Raw genomic sequence first — 20,214 nt, forward strand, 5'->3', positions numbered from 1 at the left:
GCTCTCATTTTCTAGTTTTTTGTAAAATGCATTTTGAAGATTGATAGCACGGTTCAATAAATTCCAAAAGCCGGAGTCAATATTTTATATTGTAAAAATTATAGCATTTTTAGCTTCGAGAACTGACCCAACTGTTAACTATTCATTCCCTTTTTGATCGCAGGTTTTGATGCGTGCCAACCTGATGATGCTGATTGGACGTGTGCACATGTTTGCGCTTCCACTGGAAACGTCGAGTTATTACAAATACTTAAACCATTCATCATCAATCTGAGTTCCCAAAATCAAACCGGTCAAACACCTCTGCATTATGCATGTTCTAAAAACCGAATTGAGGTTGTTCAGTTTTTGGTCACAGCAGGGGCTGAAATGTCTGTTCAAGACAATCACGGAGCTACACCGCTGCATAGATGTTCAACTCTTGGTCATGTTAAAGTTGTTCAGCTAATGTTGTCCGAAGAAAACCGTGGAAAAATAGTCAATGTTACGGACTCCGAGGGAAATTCACCTTTACATTTGGCCTGTGAAGGAAATCATACTGACATTTGTTTGATGTTATTGAAAGCTGGTGCTAATAAGACTTTGTTGAACAAAGATGAAAAATTGCCTGAAAATTTGTGCAGTGATGCTGAAACAATGCGTGTTGTCAGAAATTTTGCTCGATAGTGAAAAATACTTATATGCTATATTGATAATTTGTAAGAATGATGCTAAAGTTGAATTAATTGTTTGTTCAAAAAGTTTTCGAATAGATTTAAACGACGCGGTTGATTTGATTTTGGACCAGATTCAACGTCAAGACTTAGAAATCGCTGGTTTTTGTAAAAAGAAAGAAAGATTTACAGAAATTTTAAATAAACATGCGTTTTAGTACGTAAATTTGTTCAAAATTTAAATGTAGCTTGCATGTATTTGCACGTTTGTCTTTTCTAAACGTACTTTATTGGTCCATTTTGGTGTGAACAAAAGTGAACGAATATTTGAGTTATAGTTGGATTCTAGTGGTTGCTGCATTGTTGGTACCAAATTGACTTACTTTGTATAGACTTAACTTTAACATTGAGTTGTGGGTCATTGCTTCAGAGAGGTGAACAATTTAGTGTAACTATGTCTGACAATTCTGCAGCATCGGTGAGTGAGTAATGCAATAGAGTAATATCGTTCTGTTAAATAGGTCCGTAACCTATAACTGAAGTAATTTTTGAACTACCGAGCGATCATTCAAAATGCCGAGTCATATTTCATTGTCCACTAAATTTTATTTTAGTTTCAATTTTGACTTCTTCTATTTGTCCACATTTGCATAATTTAAGTCCTGATAATTCGAGAAAGAACTTTGAGGAAAAATAGGAAATGGACCCAAAATAGTTTTCGAATAATTGCGATTCGCAAATTCTAAACGCATAGTGACCTCTCAAGTTAAATCTTTTTGCTGAAACATTTTTGTAAGTTTTTAAATTCGTAAAAACATGTTATTGTGTAACAACATATAATTCTGTTGATTACAACATTCTTCCACTTATGTTCGTTAATCTCTGCTAGTTTACTGGGATCAACAATCATACCCCATTGACTGTCAAATTTTTATCGTGTACGTTCTGCCAGTAATATAAGGTTTCATCGGATCTTCCTATACAAATTCTAGAATTTCTGGGTTTACTGATAAGAATCAATGCTTGAATTATATCTGAACCTAGTGTGAGTATTGATGACTATGCAGATGGATTGCTCTTTCAGTTGAGCATGAACAACCTGTCCACCATTGGACTATGTGTGGCAGGGGCAGTTGTGCTTGTGTCGACTGCAGTAGTTATCAAAATGGCACTGTCACCCAAGAAAAAGAAGAAGACTCCAGTTCTGCTCAAGGAGAGAACTGTCAAGTATCCAGTTGTCCTAGTCGATAAAGAGGAATTAAGTCCCGATACCCGGCGGTTCAGGTAGGCACCGAAGCTAAAGCTTTTGATACCCACGCAGACTAATAGGTGATTTTAAACTGATGATAGTTGTCCAGAGTGTTAACAATTGGCTTGTAAGCTAACATGCAAATCTTGTTCAATATGGCTTATTGTCGCTCTTAACAAGGACGTTATCGTTTTATTAGTGTTCGCGAAGTGATAACGAGGCTATTATTGTCCGATCGTGGTTTTTTATGCAACAAAGAGTAGCTATGGTGATCTTGTGTTTTTGATAGCCGCGTCAGCAATTCCAGGCGGCTATTATTGCGCTCCTAATTTTTTACAATTCAAAGAATTTGAATTGTATTGGGGCGCTGTCTTTTTTTAAGATCTGTTCACACATTTTCATGATTTTTGAAGTCAATTTAGAGTAGTGATTTTGGTCACGCCGAAACAGGAAGTGGAGCGAAAAAGCAAGTGGTTTTGCGGCGTGAAATTTCTTCGCTCTAAATTTATAGTAGAGTGAGAAAATGGTGTGAGAAAACAAAAATTCGCTTTCTCACTGGTGGTTTTTTGTTCACATGCGGCAATTTCACTTTGATTTTTTCTGTTTTTTCTATTTTCTCGATCGGATTTTTTTTCTAAATGGTTTTCCCAATCTATTCATAGTTCATTCTACGCCTAGTGTTTTGTTTTGAACCAAATTTTCATTTCTCGCTTGTGGTTTTTTGCACACATGCGGCATTTCGATATTGATTTTCTGTTTTTTTTTTTACTTTTTGATGTTTTTTTAGAAATGGTTTTCCCAATTCCCTCATAGTTCGTTCTAGGTCTAGTTTTTTGTTTAGTCAATGAAAATTCTTTGAATTGTACGTCAGGACTTTCCTGCTATGTTTTTTTGTTTCGTCGTCTGACGCTCTTTTTTTGTTTCATTTGTTCACACAGCAAAGCTGAAAAAGTCAAATTTTCTGAATTACTTCTTCCTCTCACTAACGGCATTTGCGCGCGTGACGTCATTTCTCACTCGCTTTAGCAAAAGTTTTTAGGTTATTTGCTTGATTGGATTTTGATCATACGTGACTTACCTCACTCCGTAAAATGACTTTTGCACTTTAAAACTTAAGTTTAGTTTGAATTTGTTTAAGGTCAAAGGAACTTATTTGTGCAGTAAAGGTCCCTAATAAGAGGCTTCTGCGGGATGAATTTCAACAATCTTTATTAATTTATTGCTGAATAATCTTTACCTAGCTTTTTTAGCGGAGGCGATTTTTTTTCAATTTAGATCTGTCTGTTTCTATCTCTATTATATGGTGCAAAACTTTTGTGCCCTAATTCTTGAGTATTAGTCTTGAGTTTTTGATTTAGAATATCAATTTCCAAAAAGTTCTTTTAGGGCTTTTTCTTTATAGGCCGAATGTGTATCATAAAAATGACAGTACGTATCTAAACCAAAAAATCTAGTGGTCTACTAAAGGACTTTTGGTGAATCTGCCTATCTTATTTCTTTAGTTGTTTCAATTCATGGAAGGCCATAAGCGTCTATCGCGGCTATTTTCCGACAATCTGCCGGCTTTGTTTAATCTGTTTAGTGGCATTGAAACACGATGTTAAAGTATCTGAACAGAAGTCTAAGGCTGAGCAGGAATTGTGAGAAAGTGGTTTTTGTTTTTTTTTGTAACTCCGAGACAGCAAGAAAGATAATTGTGCAAAATTTTTTTTTAAGCGAGCGAGAAGTTTTGATGATTGGGGTTTTTTTCAGGTCACTTTAAGTTAATTTTATGCAGTCAAATTGGTTTGTTTAATTCGCTTTACCTTTCAATCTCGTTTTACATGAGTAAATCACCATTTTCACGTTTGACTCGTGACTGACTTCACTCACTGTTTCAACTGAATGGATTTTAAATTCTTCCACCCATCTAATTACGCAATGGAGTGAATACGGTCAATGTCAAAAGAGCAAAATTAAAAATTAAAAAAATGGGATACTTTGAGTCATAGTGCATTAGGTTATCTAAGTTCATTAGAGCCATTGCTAGCTGACATTTGTATTAAGCTTAATAGCTCTCAGTTTAAAAACTGGTATAGGTATAGTTTCAGAATATAACTAAAACTGCGCACCAAGTTAGAACACTTGGCACTTAGAAAAAATTGTCAATTTCTCTTTGTTTGTTCCAATCCCAATATGCGTCAACGGCGGTTATGTTTAATTTCAAGTATATTAATAAGTAACTAAACGTCTGGAAGCCTTTAGACCATTTTAGTTCGCCGTTTTTATCGCAGTTTTGGCTGTGCTTTTTGATTTGTCTTGACTTGGTCGTGTCTATTTTTGAAGCTATTTCTCTATCTCTGTCGTTTAGTGCGCACTTCAGAATAGCTCTTTGTTCATTTAGATTTCTAGGACAAAAAATCGAAATTCCTAAAAAAATTGGAATTATTGATTTTCAGCGTTTTTGCTTTCTTGTTCTTTGCTGTATCCTCTATCACATAGATAGTCACCGGTTCGGTCAAAAAATATCGTAAGTACTGGAGACTATTTTTTTTGGATTCCGCAGTTTGTGCATTATTTTGAATGTGAAATGTTTCTAACTAATTGTCAGCAGTTTTAGCGGTTATAAAATATTAATTGCTCTCGGACGAAGTTTGAAGCGATTGTTGAAGATACCTGTCTTTTTTGAAAAATTTTTGATTTCTCATTTCGATTTAATTTCTCGAGTGACTTCACCCTTGAATGTGATTTTTTTGAGTGATTTCAATTGCGGGTAGTGAGAAGTTAAGTCTTGCAAGAATGAAACTGGTTGTAAGTGATGAACGTACATTGCCCGTGTGGAGTAGTAGTTAATGTCAACGAATGACGTGGGTTTGAACCCATCCATAGAAAGAATGTTTTGTACCATGAAAGTTTCCTTGGCCTATGCCTCCTTCTAAATTGTTTGCCTCGCCAGTCGTTCGATAGCAATTCGCCCGACGTTAGTCGGTTTTCATTTGTATAATCTATCATGTGAATAAATGAGAATAAATTTTTAGGAGGTCATCACAAATAGAGAATGTATAAGAATTTAATATTTTTGTCTTTTTGTTGATCAATTTGGAATTTTTTTATTGATGTTAATTTTTGTACTTTTCTTTTTTCTGTTCAGAAGTTGTGATTTTTTGCTTTTGCAGAATTTGCTTTTGAGTGTTTGAGTTGTAATGAACTCTTCACGGTTCTCTTTACGAAGTTATCTTGCTATTTTTTTCGTAAAGACTTGCTACGACCATATGACGTCATGATCACTTAAAATCTGCTTTTTGTTCATTCATTCATTCATACAATTTAGAATGAATGTTACCGCTTAGTGGAGTAATTTTTTTTTGTTCATCTGAGTGAATAGAATTCGGTCACACGTGACTTAATTAATCTCACAATCACGTAACTTCTCTTTCTCTATAATATTTTTTTGCTAACTTTTATTAGAAGAGTGGAGGACAATTGAGAGTTCCCTAAGGCTAATTTTTTCATTGTTTTTTGAGACTTGGAGTTTATTTAGCTATCGAATATACTGTCGGCTATGTTGCACACTTCAATTTTTTTTTACAAATCTGCGAATTTTACAAATATTTTTGAATTGCGGCGCTGTCTTAATATTGGTTCACTTTTTCAAGTTTTCGTCAATGGGAGATCAAATCAGTAGTGATTTTGGTCACGCTTAAATTTGAAAAGCAGCGAAAATTAAGTTGTTTAAAGGTATATCAAACTGCTTTCATTGTTGAGTGAGAAAGAAGTTTTCGAACAATTTTGGTCTGCTTTGGAGAAAGACTTTCTTGAACGTGAGTTTATTAGAATATTTTTTACTGCTCTTTCTGTTGAATTTGACACAAGGACATCTATAGGGTAATACTTGTGTTGTGATACATGAGTTCTATTGTTACATCGTTGCTGTTTTTCCGAACCTCTCAAAAGGTTCCAATGTTGAAAACATCTTTTCTGAATTAATTGAAGTGCAACTTATGGTTTATAGGACGTTAACATCATTTGTTTTCATGAACTTTCTGTTTTTACTTTTCTTGTTTCTAAAGTTCTCGATATTTTTGAGTTTGTTCGTTTTCTGTTTGTCTGTTAGTTTGTCTTTCGGCCTCTTAATGAGACGTCTCCTTGTCTATCTCGGGAGGCATTACTAAACCTTTTTAGTTGTTTCATTTCTTACCCAAGCTATCTGAAGAGGCTTAATTAAAAATTTTAATTTTTTTTCGTATCTAAAAGTTGCAACGACTTTGAAAGTACTTTTTTCAAAAAATTAATGCAGGCTTTTTTTAATTGTTCGAGTTTCTGTTATTTTGTATAGTAATGCCAATAATGACAGGTTTTCTTATGCTCTCTATTGAGGTTTGAGGGATTTTAGTAAAGGTTCAATTCATATCTAATGGTTGTAACAACTTTTGTGCTATATACATTTTAAATGCAATGTTTTATTAGCTGTTTTTTAAAGCGGTACTGGAGCTATTATTGGCCTTCTCTTGTTTTTATAATTTACTGTCAAGATTTTTGTTACAACCGTATGACGTCACAATCACTTCAATTCTTCTTTATGATTACTCATTCGTGCAATTCCGAATGAATCGCGTGCACGATGTGTTTTTTCACTCTAGGTGGGGCTAGTTTTTTGTTCATTCGTGTGATGAAGGTCCGGTCACACATGATTTACCTCATGTTTTTGAAAGTCCCGATCTCTACGGCTATTTTCTGGCAATTTGCCTGCTGTTTTGATTTCTTCCTCTGTTCTCTTGCTGGTGTAATTATTTTTGGCACCATCGGTTTTCAGAAAATTTAATTCAATTTTTATGCTGCCTGCATTTGTTCTCAATTTTGCTTGCTACTTGTATGAGTTGTATTTATAAAAAGTGAATTGTTATTCTAATCATAGGAAGTTTGAAAGCTAAGGATAGCTGATTCTTGTTACGAGTCTTTATGTAATTGACGCCACTTAATTTCAAAGACGAATGCAAGAGTGAAAATTTAAATTAACCAAGTTTCTAATTAATTGTCTGTCATCGGTTTTTAACTAAGTTGGTGCCTGCCGTCTTCTAAGGTCTCGTAGAGTGAAAAATTTAATAAAATGTTGTTATTAATAGCTGCAAAGCGACTGCGAGGTTGTTTTCGTAGTTTTTTATTACGTCGTCCCTATAGATGATTCGTGCGAACTTAGACTTCGCATTACTTTGCAACTAAATTTTTCTGCGTGAGGTTATTTCTCACTGTTCATAGGCTAAGAGCGTGATTATAACTTCAATTATTTTTAATTTGCATCTGTATTTGAAGATCATTGCATCGCAACTAACATAAAGCCCTATTGCTTAAGGTCTCATTTACTTTATGCATTATGAATTTTTTTTTCAAGTATCTTTATGCAGGTCAGAACCAAAATGGTATTAATTTTATCTTTTGCATACTTCTCTTCTGTAGTTTTATCTGTCTATAATAGCCGTCGGCCTCTCAGCGGCTATTATTTAGGCGCTCTCCTTTTAAAATTCGCTTTGTCTTTTGATCTCGTTTTTCGTTTTACATAAGTCACGATTTTCACGCTTGACTTCTGACTTAATAAACTCAATTTTAACTGAATTGATTTTAAGTTCTTTCAAGCACTGAATTACGCAATGCGGTGAATACGGTCAAAGTAAGAAGAGCAAAATCAAATGAAATGGGATAAATAGATGAAGCCCAGTCATTAAGCCATAATGCATAAGCTTATCAAAGTTCATTAAAGCGATTGCTAGCTGGCATTAGTTTTATGCTTAAAAGCCTTCAGTTTAGAAGCTGAACTAAGTGGAATTTTAAAATGTAACCGATTTTGCAGAATTTACACACCAAATAAGGTGTGTAAATTTGCCACAGAAAAATGCTGTCAATTTTAATCTCCTAAATTTTTTTTCTCGTTCTGTTTCAATTACAATGTGCTTCAAGCTGGTCAACGGCGGCTATTTTTGGGCAATCTGACAGCTATGTTTATCATAGGTCTAAGCAGTTGTTTTTGCTGCTATTTTCCGGTAATCTCACGGCTGTTTTGATTTTTGGCTTTTGTTGACTATGAGAGACTGACAATCAGGTATTTAGTTTGTTAATTGTTTGGATTTTATTTCAGGATTTGTTCTGTTGTGCTATTTGTCGTTCCTTTTTAGTGTGACCATTTGACCGCACGCCAAGAAGTTAATTAGCGGGCTTTCGTACTGACGTCTATCACAATTTAAATAACTACAAATGAGGATTAAGTGTGGGAGATTAATTGCCGAACAAACTAGAAGAAGCAAAGGGTCTAAGATATAGTAATGGAGTCTGTGTAGAGAGAACAGCTGGAATTATTTCTGTTTGCAGATTCAAAATCCCCGCTGGGCATTCGTTGGGTCTTCCAATAGGCTATCACTGCTATCTGTCAGCCAGAATAGACGGAGAATTAGTTGTAAGGCCCTACACGCCAGTTTCCAGTGAAAGAGATCTGGGATACTTTGATCTCGTCATCAAGGTAAAATTTGTTGTTCAAACCCTCCAATGTTATTTGGGGTTTAGGAATTTAAAGTCAACCTATTTATGGTTACATTAATGTTGGGGTGATTGATATGGGGTCAAATTGATATCATTGAAAAATACTTTAAAAGACAGTCGATGATTGAAGAGACTTTTGAAATATCAATCTTTCACTTTCACTTTTTGACGCTTCAGATACACTTCAGATAACAAATAATCGTCAATGCAAATTTTATGACATTAAGAAAGGTAAACTCCATAAGCATAAAGTAATTTTCGACAGATCTTAATGATTGATAAAACTTAAAAAAAACGTCGACATTTTTTTAGTAGCCGCAAAGCGGTAGCCGAGGCTATTATTGATCGTTTGGTTTTTATGACTCGAAGAGGAGTATTGGTTTTCTTAAGGTTTTTTTAAAACTGGAAGTACCATTTATAGGTGGCGTTTTGACTTAACAGTGAAAGTGAGTAAAATTGTCGTGTGAACAAACTTATTCTGAGCAAGAGAAGTTTTTTGTTCATGCGCTGCGTTGAGTGAAAGATTTTTTTGACTTTGAAAAATTTTTGAGAGATTGGCGCATATAGATGATAGTTTTTAGCCGTTTTTTGTCCATTTGGCCTCAATTTTTTTCAGTTAATAGCCGCACAGCGATGGCTGGGGCTATTATTGGCATTCTCTTGATTTTTTTTAATTGCTCTTGAACGAAATTCATAGCAATTATTGTAAACGTGTGTCTTTTCTATGCAAATTTTTCGCTTGACAATTTTGCGCTTTTTTTCTAGAACATTCTTTGACTTCTCTAGTGACTTTTTCACGCTTTCGTTCTTCATTTTTGAGTGATCTATATTGCTCCGAAGTAAAGCTTGTTGCTAATATAAAATCGGTTGCAGCATAGAAAAATTAAGTGACACGTAGCGCAGTGGTTAGTCCGCGTGGCCATGGTTCGGGACGTCAGTCGTTCGAATCACGGTGGGGGTTTTTTGCACCCATAAAGAAAAATTGATCTATACTAAAGACCATGAATTAAATTGCCTCGCCTGTCGTTCAAGAGAAATTCTTCCGACATTTGTCGGTTTATTTTATTTCGTCGTCAAGATTTCTGTTACGACCATATGACGTCACAATCATTTCAAATCTGCTTTTTGTTCATTCTTTCATGTACATTCAACTGAAGTGCGTGCGTGACGTCATTTTTCACACTTAGTGGAGCGAGTTTTTCGCATGATTAAATTTTTGGCCACACGTGACTTGCACTCTCAAAAATGACTTCCTCACTTTGAAATCTTTTCGTTAAATTAATTCAAAAAGGTAATGTCTAGCGAGTGTGTCACTCTAAATGAAGGTTATTTAAGAGTAGGTAATAAAGGCAGCAAAAACTTATACAGAGTTTCGATCAAAATATAAAATATCAGCCTTCATGAAAAGATGAATTTTTTGGTCTGTCTTTTTCACTGTTTTTTTAGACTGAAGATCTACCCAGTTATTGTGATTATTTTCTGGCAATCTGCCAGCTATGTTTGTAACTTGGTTTTGTGTAATGGTGAGTTTTAATCGATTCCGCTTGAATTTAAAACCATCTGAAGTCGATACCACAAGAGCCTAATAATACGTTTCGAGTGCAAAGTTGGCACATATTTCTCAATTTTTGGCTTTTCTCCATTATTTTCTGCTTTTTTGAATCTTTGAGCCCACCTTTTTTTTACCAAATAAGTGAATATGGCAACGTCTTTTTGGTAATTTTTGAATTGGAGGCCTCTTTTTGACGTGAGGTGTTTTTATAAAATTGTACACATACTAATCCAATTTTTGCGGTTTTTGTCCACATTTTCTGCGTTTTTTTGTAATTTGAGTTTTATTACCACAAAAAGCCTTTTGGCGCACGGTCGCTGTTTTTGGTTTCGTTTTGTTGCTAATTGATTTGTTTTTGGCGATAAATTTGAAATTCAGTGAAGGTTTTCACCATATTTTTTTTTTAAATTGTTTATTGTTTCCTAATTGAGCTGTTTTTACTTCTTACTGGGACAAGAAAATGGATATGAATATTTTAATCCTCGACTGCTTTGCCTTTTTTACTTCATTTTTTTTTTTAGTTTTGAGTTTCTTATTTTTTTATCTGATTTTTCAGAACTTGCGAATTAGTCTTTTTTATCTTTTTCGCAATGAATGTATTCTCACATTCTAGCGTGTTTCTTTCTAATATTTTCCTAAAACTTTTATTTTAGTCGACCTGCCTTAATGAAATTAAAAATAATCGTTCTGAATTGTCTTTTTCCTTTGAGATTTTCATTTTTTGCAATTGATTTTATTCAATATATGGCAGTGAGATTTTGCTAGCTTTACTTTTTAAAAATCTTGAATGACTCTTTTGCGAACATTCGTAGGGCTTGGTTTTGGTAATATACGATTTATTGCGTTTGAATATTGTTCTGTCTCTTTAGTTTATTTTTTGGCCATTGTTTAGATTTATTGCGTTCATCGTGATTTAATGTGACATCTAATTTGCAAAGTTTATTCATTTACCAATTGATTACTTTTTTTGCAAAAGAGTTTCGATTGAGAGAACTTACGGAAAATGATATTTTCAATAAGATATTTTCAATTCAAATTTTTCATTAAGAGAACCTTTTGGGAGCCTAACCTGGCTTGACTGTTGCTGCTTGGGCAGTTTGATGTTTTCAATTGTGTACAAAAATTTTGGCTTGTTTTATATTTAGGAGTAATGTAATTTTTTAGTTCAGTTGGCTTTTTCGGGGTGTTTTTCATTTGTTCACTAATTTTTTTTTTTGGTTTTAGCAGTCACTTTTGCAGGTACCAGGTGATTTTAAAGGTAATCTCTTCACCAAGACGACTCTTTGAGTCGTTTCCGGAATTCTTTTGTCTATATTCTACAATTGAAATAATTTGAACTGTATTGCGGTGCTGTGTTTTAAAGATCTGTTCACATTTTCACGAATTTAAGTCAAATTGAAGTGATGATTTAGGTCACGCCGAAACAGAGAGTCGAGCCAAAAAGCTAATGGTTTTGCTGCATGGAATTTTTTTGCTCGAATTTCAAAATAGAGCGAGAGAACAATGTTTGAACAAAAATTCGCTTTCTCGCTATTTGTTTTTTAAGCACATGCGCCATTTTGACTTTTTTGAGTTTTGAGTTTTTTGAGTTTTTTTTTTACTTTTTATTATGTTTTTAAATGGATTTTCCAATACATTCATGGGGTCCATTCTAGGTCTACAGTTTTCTTTAGTCAATGAAAATTCTTTGAATTGTTTAAAGACTTGTCCTGCTATGTTTTTTTGTCTACAGGATTTTTGTTAAAACCATTTTGCGTCACAATTGCTTCTTTTTTCTCCATTCCGTCATGCAAGTTCAACTGAATTGCATGCGTGACGTGATTTTTCACTTTTATTAGAGCGAGTTTTTCTCGTTTGTTTGCGTGATTAAATTTTTGCTCACATGTGACTCACCTCACTCTGAAAAAATGACTTCCTCACTCTGAAATTGATTTTTTTTACTTTTAAAAGAGATGAGGTCAAGTGATTACGTGTCGCTCTAGTTAAATGGTATTTGAGTGCAGCTAATGGAAGCAGCAAAGAGTTACACAGAATCATGATACACAGAATTGTAATCAAAATATAAGATCTCAGCATTGAAAAATTTTGGTCTGTTTTTATCTTTTTGAAACTGCAGATCTACGAAGCTATTGCGGCTTTTTTCTGGCAATCTGCCAGCTATATTCATTGTTGTTTTGTACTTCAAAAACTTACTTCTCGAGTATAGATTTTTTGTTGCTCTCCAACCAAGTTTTAGGCATTAATTATAAACGTGCGTGTATTTTTTCATGCAAAATCTTTGCTTGACTGTTTTTGCGCTTTTGTTTTAGTGCATTCTTCTCTCTCTCTCTCTCTCTCTCTCTCTCTCTCTCTCTCGCTCTCTCTCTCTCTCGCTCTCTCTCTCACTCTCAAGTAACTTATTCACGCTTGAACTCTGAATTTTTACGTGATCTCAATTGCTCTGATTCAGAAGAAGGTTTGTTGCTAAGCATAAGGAGATTTTTTGCGTTAATGCTGCTAAGACGCAATAGCTTAATGGTTAAGAATGTAGATTTTTATCCTGAAGGTTGCGGGTTCGAACTCCTCTGGATTCAGTATTCTTGCAACCATAAATAACTTCTAAGCAACATCCCCTCAAAATTAAAGTGCCCTGCCTGTCGTTCGAGAGCAATTTGTCCGATGTTGGTCGGTTTGTGTTTATTTAATTGCTCTCAAACGAAATTTGATGCATTTATTGTAAACGTTTTTTATGCAAAATTTTTGTTTGACCGTTTTTTTTTTTCTAGAACGTTCTATCGATTTCACTTACTGCTTGACTTTATAAGGCTTGACTTCTTGATTTTAGCTTCACCTATATGCTTTTACTCAGAACTTAATTCTGTTGATTAAAAAATATTTTAAGATCAGCTAGGATACAGTCCCGCTTACTTAAATTGCCCCGCCTGTCGTTCGAGTGCAATTTGTCTGATGTTGGTCGCTTTGTTTGTTTACTAAACTTTTGAGTTGAAGTGGAAGTGTAATTTCGGAGAACTTCTCGTATACAAAAGGCGGTATTTTACATTCAGAATTTTTAAAACGTTTTCAAGTTTTAAGTTAGAAATAAAACTTTTAAAAGGTGTTTCTTTTCATGGTTAATAGCCGTAAAGCGATAACTGGGGCTATTATTGGCCGCCGCCGTGTCTTGGTTTGTTTTGTTTCGTCGTTAATTTTTTTGGTGCGACCATTTGACGTCACAATTGCTTCAAATCTGCTCTTTATTCATTTCATGTAATTTCAACTGAATTCCGTGCTTGACGTCTTTTTTCATTGTTTAGTCGAACGAGTTTGTTTCGTTCATTGGCGTGATTAAGTTTTTTTGTCACACTTGACTTACCTCACTCTTAAAAATGACTTCCTCACTCTGAAATTGATTTTTCTTTATTTTCATTCAAAGAGATAAGTTCAAGTGAGTGCTTCTCACTCTAATTGAAGGGTATTTGAGGGCAGCTAATGGAAACAGCAATAACTTTATCAGGTTTCTAATCAAAAAATTTTTCGGTCGTTTTCTTTTACTATTTTTTGAGACTGCATATCTACGAAGCTATTGCGGCTATTTTCTGGCAATCTGCCAGCTATGTTTTTCCTATGTTGCAATGTTCTATTCTTTTATTCTATTTTTTGCTGTTTTAAAAATTTTTTATTAGTGATTCTTTTTTTTTGTTAACTTGTATTAATTGGCTTTTTATTCAGGAAATCCAAAGAGCCTAGAAATTGTTATAGATTGGTTTTAGTTTTTTTGAACATTGATAAGCAAAGGGATGGTAGAGCTTCAAAACCGTTTCAAGACATTGTCATCAGGTTTTAAAATTTTTCCCATTTTTTGTTCTTTTCACAGAAAACTCCTCTGGTACTCCTATTTTTCGGTTTTTCACGTATTGTGAATTTCGCTATCTGTTGAATATTTTTTTCCTGAAAAGTTTTGAGTAATGTCGGTTCTTTAGGTCTACAAAGCGGGAGTTAACCCTCGATTCCCTGATGGTGGCAAGATGTCTCAGTACTTGGAGGGTCTGGCCATAGGTGATGCAATTGATGTGAGGGGTCCTGGAGGTCTTCTGGAGTACGAGGGCAGGTGCCACTACGCTATCAAACCAGATAAAAAGAGCCCACCAGCTAGGTTTGTTTGTTGGTGCTGCGGAATGCTTTTCTGTCTGGACTTCTTAACGGTCTTTTTGTGTACAGAAAGAATATAATCCAAAGATGTCGGGAAGGATTCCTAACTTTCAAATTCGGGATTTGGTTTTGTAAAGGACGCATATTCTCCGTAATTGATTAATTTGAGGGAGAGAACACAAGTCTCTCAGACAAAAATTGAATTCTCGTGCTATTGTGCAAAAAGTGAAAACGCTTGGAAATAACCCTCAGCTCGATTTAGATATGCAAAAATTGTTATTGCTCAAACCTATCAGAACTTCAAGATGATAAATGTCACTGTATTGTGCACAACCACATTCAATGTGTGGCCATCAAAGTTATTGTTCAGGTTTTTCTACCGTCGCATTGGCATGATAGCGGGAGGCACAGGCATCACACCCATGTTGCAACTAGTGCGAGAGATGTTCTTTGACAAGGAGGACAGCACCAATATATCACTCATATTCGCTAACCAGTCTCCAAATGACATCCTCCTCAGAGGAGAGATCGACGATCTAGCACTCGAACAACCCAACAGATTCAAAAGGTGGATGAATATTATACCAATTTACATAAGTTTTAGAAATTGAATGTGTATTTTCAAGCAGCAAGAGTTCAGAATGCAAATTTAAGCAAGTTGCTAGTGTTAATGGGAATTGCTGAGAAAAATATGGCTAGTTAATGGAATCGTTTGAACGGTATTCGCATTGATCAAGGAATAGATTTATACATGCATCCCTGGCTTCGATTGTTCATTTGGTTCAAAATATTATATTGTCGGCACCTGTTAATAGAATAATCATTGTTACTACTGAAATGATGTACCCATTACTATAAAAATGTGGCTGAAAATTATAAAGGTGTTGTGCCCACTAGAGTAATCAATATAGAACCATACATATTATTGCTCTAACTGAGTGTTTGCGTAAAGCCAATATTATGGCATTAATGCATTTCTTCGCCTCCGTGCAGACGTGTCTACTAAGTGTTTAATTGCTCTCAAACAAAATTTGTAGTAACTATATTGGCCCTGTGGTTTTCATAAAATTTTTCGTTTAACCGATTTTTCGGCTGACTCTTTCCTTTATTAATGGCCGCGTCAGCAATTCCAGGCGGCTACTATTGCGCTCCTAATTTTTTACAATCCAAGAATTGGATTGTATTTGTGCTCTGTCTTTCTTTATTTTTGTAAGATGTTTTCACACCTTTTTTCTTGACTTTGAGCTTTGAAAACGGGATAAACAGGTAAAGCTCAGCGGGAATGAAGTTTCATTAGAGGCCCTTAGCAGCGTTTAGTAGTCCTTCAAGTGCTCAGTGTGGTGAAGCTACTGGGAATGCCCTAATTCAAGGTTAAAAGATCATTTTAGTTTTCGAGCCCAAATGTTGCAATTTTTCGTCATTTTTCGAATTTTTTGTTAAACCAGTCTAAAATTGAGGTTTGTAAAAGTCGATAAAAGTTTTGCAAGAAATAATTACTTTTTATGGCCATTATCAGAGCTATGTGCTTTGGTATTAAAAACACACGCAAATGTATACTAATTTTTACATTTTTTTCAAGTTTAATGAAAATTTTTGTCATTTTTTTAGTTTTTCCAGACGTAGTTGTCAAGAAATCTCCTCTAGGGTTTGATAATAGGTTACTGCAGAATTTCTAGAGGTATTAGAATGGTTTTCAACTTTTTAACATCACGAATTTTAACATTTTTAATAAAAACATGCATTTTGTCAAATTTCCTAACATTTACTGTCATTTTCACGTTTTTCCAGCCCTCCGTGCCAATAAACCTCCTATAGGATAGGATACTTGGTTACTGAAAAATTTTTATTGACCATGTGATGGTTTTCAACATTTTAATATCACAATATTAGCAATTTTTTAATAAAATTTGCTATTTTAAAGTTTGTCACTTTTAGGCTTCTCCAGCCTCAAGGGCCACAAAACCTCCTCTAGGATTTTATAAGGGTTTACTTCACAGTTTCTAGTGGCAATAAAAGAGTTTTCAATTTTTAATGTCACGCATTTTAGCATTTTTTAAAATTGAAACTTGAATTTTCAACAGAGTTTTTCCGGCGCCGTGGGCGCAGAAACCGCCTCTTTGGTTTGATAATAAATTACTGCATAGTATGAAGCTATATAAAGATTGAAATAGGGATACTATATAGTCTCTGGAGACAATGGAATGCTTCAAGATATTAATATCGCAATTTTTAGCATGATTTTGTTAAAATTTTCAATTATTTTTAATTTTTTATGTTTATTATTTTTTCGAGTTCAACAATCTTCACTGGCCAAGGAAACTTTTTCAAGTCTTGCAGATGGGTTGCATTAAAAAGTTTCAGATACTAATAAGTGGTTTAAATTTTTTTTGCTAAATATAGAAATTTTCTTCAATTTTTGCACTTTTCAGTTTTTTGAAGCACTTGTCATATTTCTGGAGTTTATCTGCCTTTAGTGAATAAATCTCTTGCAAGGCTTGTGCGTGTATTATTGAGTATATTGAATCCTATTATATTTGGTCTTCAGGGTAAAAGCGTCAAAGTTATAGGAACTATAATTTGTTTCTCAACTTTTGAGATGGTCTTTCGGGCTGGGATTGTTCAATTGATCGGCTGGTCAGATACAATAGTTCTCAGTTTTTCATTCAATTCTTTGGATTGTATTTCAGGACTTGTCCTGCTATATTTTTTTACTTTGTCTAACAGATTTTTGTTTCGTCTTACCCTGACTTTTTCAGTGACTTCAGTGACCTGTACTGCATTGCAGTTATAATTTGTCTGCGTGACGTCATTTCTGCTTTTAGGTGGATTGCGTGACTTACCTCACTCAAAAATTAACTACTGAACTCACTTATGGAACTTTATTTTATGAACATTTATTAGTTAAAGATCAATAGTGTGCATCTAAGTAGTGCCAAACTTATATGCCCTAATTTTTGAGTTTTAATCTTGAATTTTTGATTTCGAAAATCAATTTTGAAAGATGTCTTTTCGTGCTTTTTCTTTATAGGCCATTTGTGTATCATAAAAATGACAGTACGTATCTAACCCAAAAAATCTAGTGGTCTACTAAAGGACTTTTGGTGAATCTGCCTATCTTGTTTAGTTGTTTCAATTCATGAAAGGCCACAAGCGTCTATCGCGGCTATTTTCCGGCAATCTGCCGGCTATGTTTAATCTGTTTAGTGGCATTTCTTCCTCAAAAACTGCCGGCTATGTTTAATCTGTTTAGTGGCATTTCTTCCTCAAAAACTTTTCTTCCTCAAAAACGAGATAGAAAGTAAAGCCCGGAGTATACTAAATAGCTGAGCACCTCTATGAGAGCCTGACGCCGAGTCTCTAAATATGCGATTCACCGAAACTGTTTTGAGGAGACATAAATTCACAGGAATTTGTCCTGTGAATTTATGTCCCCCCCCCCCGCAGTGAAGCACCGCTCTCCGGTCGTTTGAGAGCAATCCCCCCCCCCCCCCCCCCCCGCAGTGAAGCACCGCTCTCCGGTCGTTTGAGAGCAATTCGCCCGACATTAGTCATGTTTTAATATGTCGGCAGTAACCCGTATAGACGTATCTTTGCCATTTATCATTGACGTTGTTTTGCTATAGAATTGAATGTTTTGCATGTAGGTGGTACACAGTAGACAGAGATGCTCCCTCCGACTGGGAATTCAGCACTGGTTTTGTCTCTGAACAGATGATGCGTGATCACCTCCCTCCCCCAGGTGATGATGTCCTCATCGTCATGTGCGGACCACCCCCAATGATCGCTGCTTGCACCAACAATTTGGAGAAAATCGGATACAAAAATATCTTCCCATATTAGACTTCAACCAAACTCAATTCGTGCTTTTTCGTGTCCAGATTGTAAAAACTTCTAAAGATTGACACCTGATTGCGATAATTTCTCAAGGTCCGATATTAATTGTATTAGAAACTTTCAAATCAGTCAAAGACTTGTGACGGTATCCAAATTGCCTTTCATAATATGGTACTACTAACTATGTTACTTTTAACTACTGCTCTTTCACACAATGAAATTTTACATCGTGGCTGGACTGTTTTTTCAGTCTGTTATTTTCATTCGGGAAATTTATATGCGATTTATAGAGGTAACATGTTTGTTTGTTCCGATGTCTGTTTGGAAATGGGGGATCCATTCTTGTCTGTGTCTAGTACTGAGGTGTTCTAGAATCTTAGATTTTGGTTTGGTTCTCAAAATATCGTAGAATTTATAACTCAAGGTGTACAAAATTTTGTAGTGATCGTAATATAGTCGCTATTTGTTTTAAAACTAAAGCTCATATATCGTCTAATTGAATGAAATCTGTACGTCGCGGTGTCTTTGATCACTGCTTTCGATCATCTTTCCATCTTGACCAAATTAATTGTTTATATTGTTAGGTTTTACCTTGCTTAGCAAAGATGTTTATATGTTTTAACAAACTAATTGAACAACAAATGCTATTGTCGAGAAAGTAATTACTTACGCCCGGTGAACACTATAAACCTCAGTGATCTGACAACACTGCTTTTGGTAAAGGAATTTTTGCCATTGCGTTATTTAAAAAGTGACAGATCAAGATTTCACATTTCAATTGAATCCGCCAAATCGGTTACAATTCAAGATTTTTAGGTATCTCAAAACGCAGCGAGGACCAATTGAATTGGACCTCAGAGTTAGGACCACAAGCAATAAAATTTTTGAAAAATTATCCCCCCTCTTATTAACACCAGATTACTGAACAATGTTATAACAGCATGACAAAGCACACTGATAGTAATCCAATTATTCCATTTTTAGAAAAATCTGAAAATTAGATAATTAAGATATTGCAGAGGTATTACTAAACAAAATAAACAGATTTTACACACTCCACATATATTAAATAGAAACAATTTGTCTAATTTTGTCCTCAAATCGATGGGATTTGATGTCCTTTATATTCAAAAGTTTATTGCCCTCGAAAGAAATTTGAAGCAATTATTGTAAACGCGTGTGTCGTCGAACCCCTCCTTGATCGGTATTTTTTACAAACGTTATGAATTATCTAGGATGCAGCCCCCTCTGTATTAAATTACCCCGCCTGTCGTTTGAGAGCAATTTGTCCGACGTTAGTCGGGTCATGGGTATCACTTTCAAATCTCAAAATGCGAACCCCATTGTTTTTGAAAATTATGAAGATTTTCCATTGCTGATCGGTTATTGCAATTCATATGAACTGTTTCAGCATTCTGAAAAGTAATCGAAAAGGGAATGCATACTGTATAAAAGATGGCTGTCTAAGTTTCCGAAGTAAAGTTTACTCGAACTGTTTCAAAATCTTTACCTTTTTCTCACTTCTGACATAGTTATAACGTCTGGTAAATAGCAATGATGCGCGTCGCTTGCTAATGAAATTTATATCATCATAAATGATTCAAAAGTTTTTTAGATGTCTTTTATTTTTCTGAAATTAAAATCCCCAACTTCTTTTATATAGACACTGCAGCAATTTAAGTTGGTTGTTTCAATATAGCCAGTTTTGAATGGACGACACCGTTTTCTTTGTGCTGTAATTCAGCAGTTCACATAAAAACAAAATACTTGTAAGAATAGCTCCTCCTCACTGGACCGATTTTTTCGAAATCATGAGGGTTTATACAAAAACGCATACAAAACCCTCTTGACTTCATTAGTCCGCGGAGTCGGTAGCAAAATGCAATGTTACGATATGCACTCAACTTTTTTTATACATGAGAAATCGGGAAATGTGTGTACTTTTCTTAAATTTCTCAAGCAAAAATTTGTCTCAGATAATTGTAAGTTATTTTCGCAGCAATGCAAATCAAAAATGCAATGAAATGTACTAACAAAATTTTGGATTTGCAATTTCCAATATTGTTTCTTCGCTGAAAAGGACGAAAAATAGTTTGCAAATCAGATTATCTACAAATTAAATTATACGTTTTCTTGATACAGATCCTTTTTTTCTTAATTTCATCCACATAGTAAATATTTGATTAGATGTAACACAAAAACAAACAACTTTACCAAAAGGATTGATTTTCTATTCGCAGTTTGCCCTACTTTAGGAAGTAATTTTGTTGGCCATGAAATCAATTGTTTTG

The 20,214-nt window shown here is 34.7% G+C and overlaps 1 protein-coding gene across 1 annotated transcript; it reads left to right on the forward strand.

Annotated features, from left to right (window-relative positions):
* The first annotated feature begins 982 nt into the window (after positions 1-982).
* On the forward strand, positions 983-18,506 carry LOC142345667 (NADH-cytochrome b5 reductase 3-like). Its single transcript, XM_075397879.1, has 6 exons — positions 983-1,131; positions 1,738-1,937; positions 8,242-8,389; positions 13,921-14,093; positions 14,460-14,657; positions 17,734-18,506. Exons 1-6 carry the CDS (start codon positions 1,108-1,110, stop codon positions 17,927-17,929), a joined length of 939 nt encoding a protein of 312 aa, XP_075253994.1. The 5' UTR covers positions 983-1,107; the 3' UTR covers positions 17,930-18,506.
* Positions 18,507-20,214: the final 1,708 nt, after the last annotated feature.

The sequence above is a fragment of the Convolutriloba macropyga genome, chromosome 9 (genome assembly GCF_964194025.1).
Source record: "Convolutriloba macropyga chromosome 9, txConMacr16.3, whole genome shotgun sequence".
In the NCBI taxonomy this organism is placed as follows: Eukaryota; Metazoa; Xenacoelomorpha; order Acoela; family Convolutidae; genus Convolutriloba; species Convolutriloba macropyga.

Excerpts from the sequence above, each read along its gene's own strand:
- LOC142345667 (XM_075397879.1), top strand. The coding sequence starts at position 1,108 with ATGTCTGACAATTCTGCAGCATCG. Across the intron at positions 1,132-1,737 it reads CTGACAATTCTGCAGCATCG|TTGAGCATGAACAACCTGTC; the intron begins GTGAGTGAGTAA and ends TTGCTCTTTCAG. Across the intron at positions 8,390-13,920 it reads ACTTTGATCTCGTCATCAAG|GTCTACAAAGCGGGAGTTAA; the intron begins GTAAAATTTGTT and ends TCGGTTCTTTAG.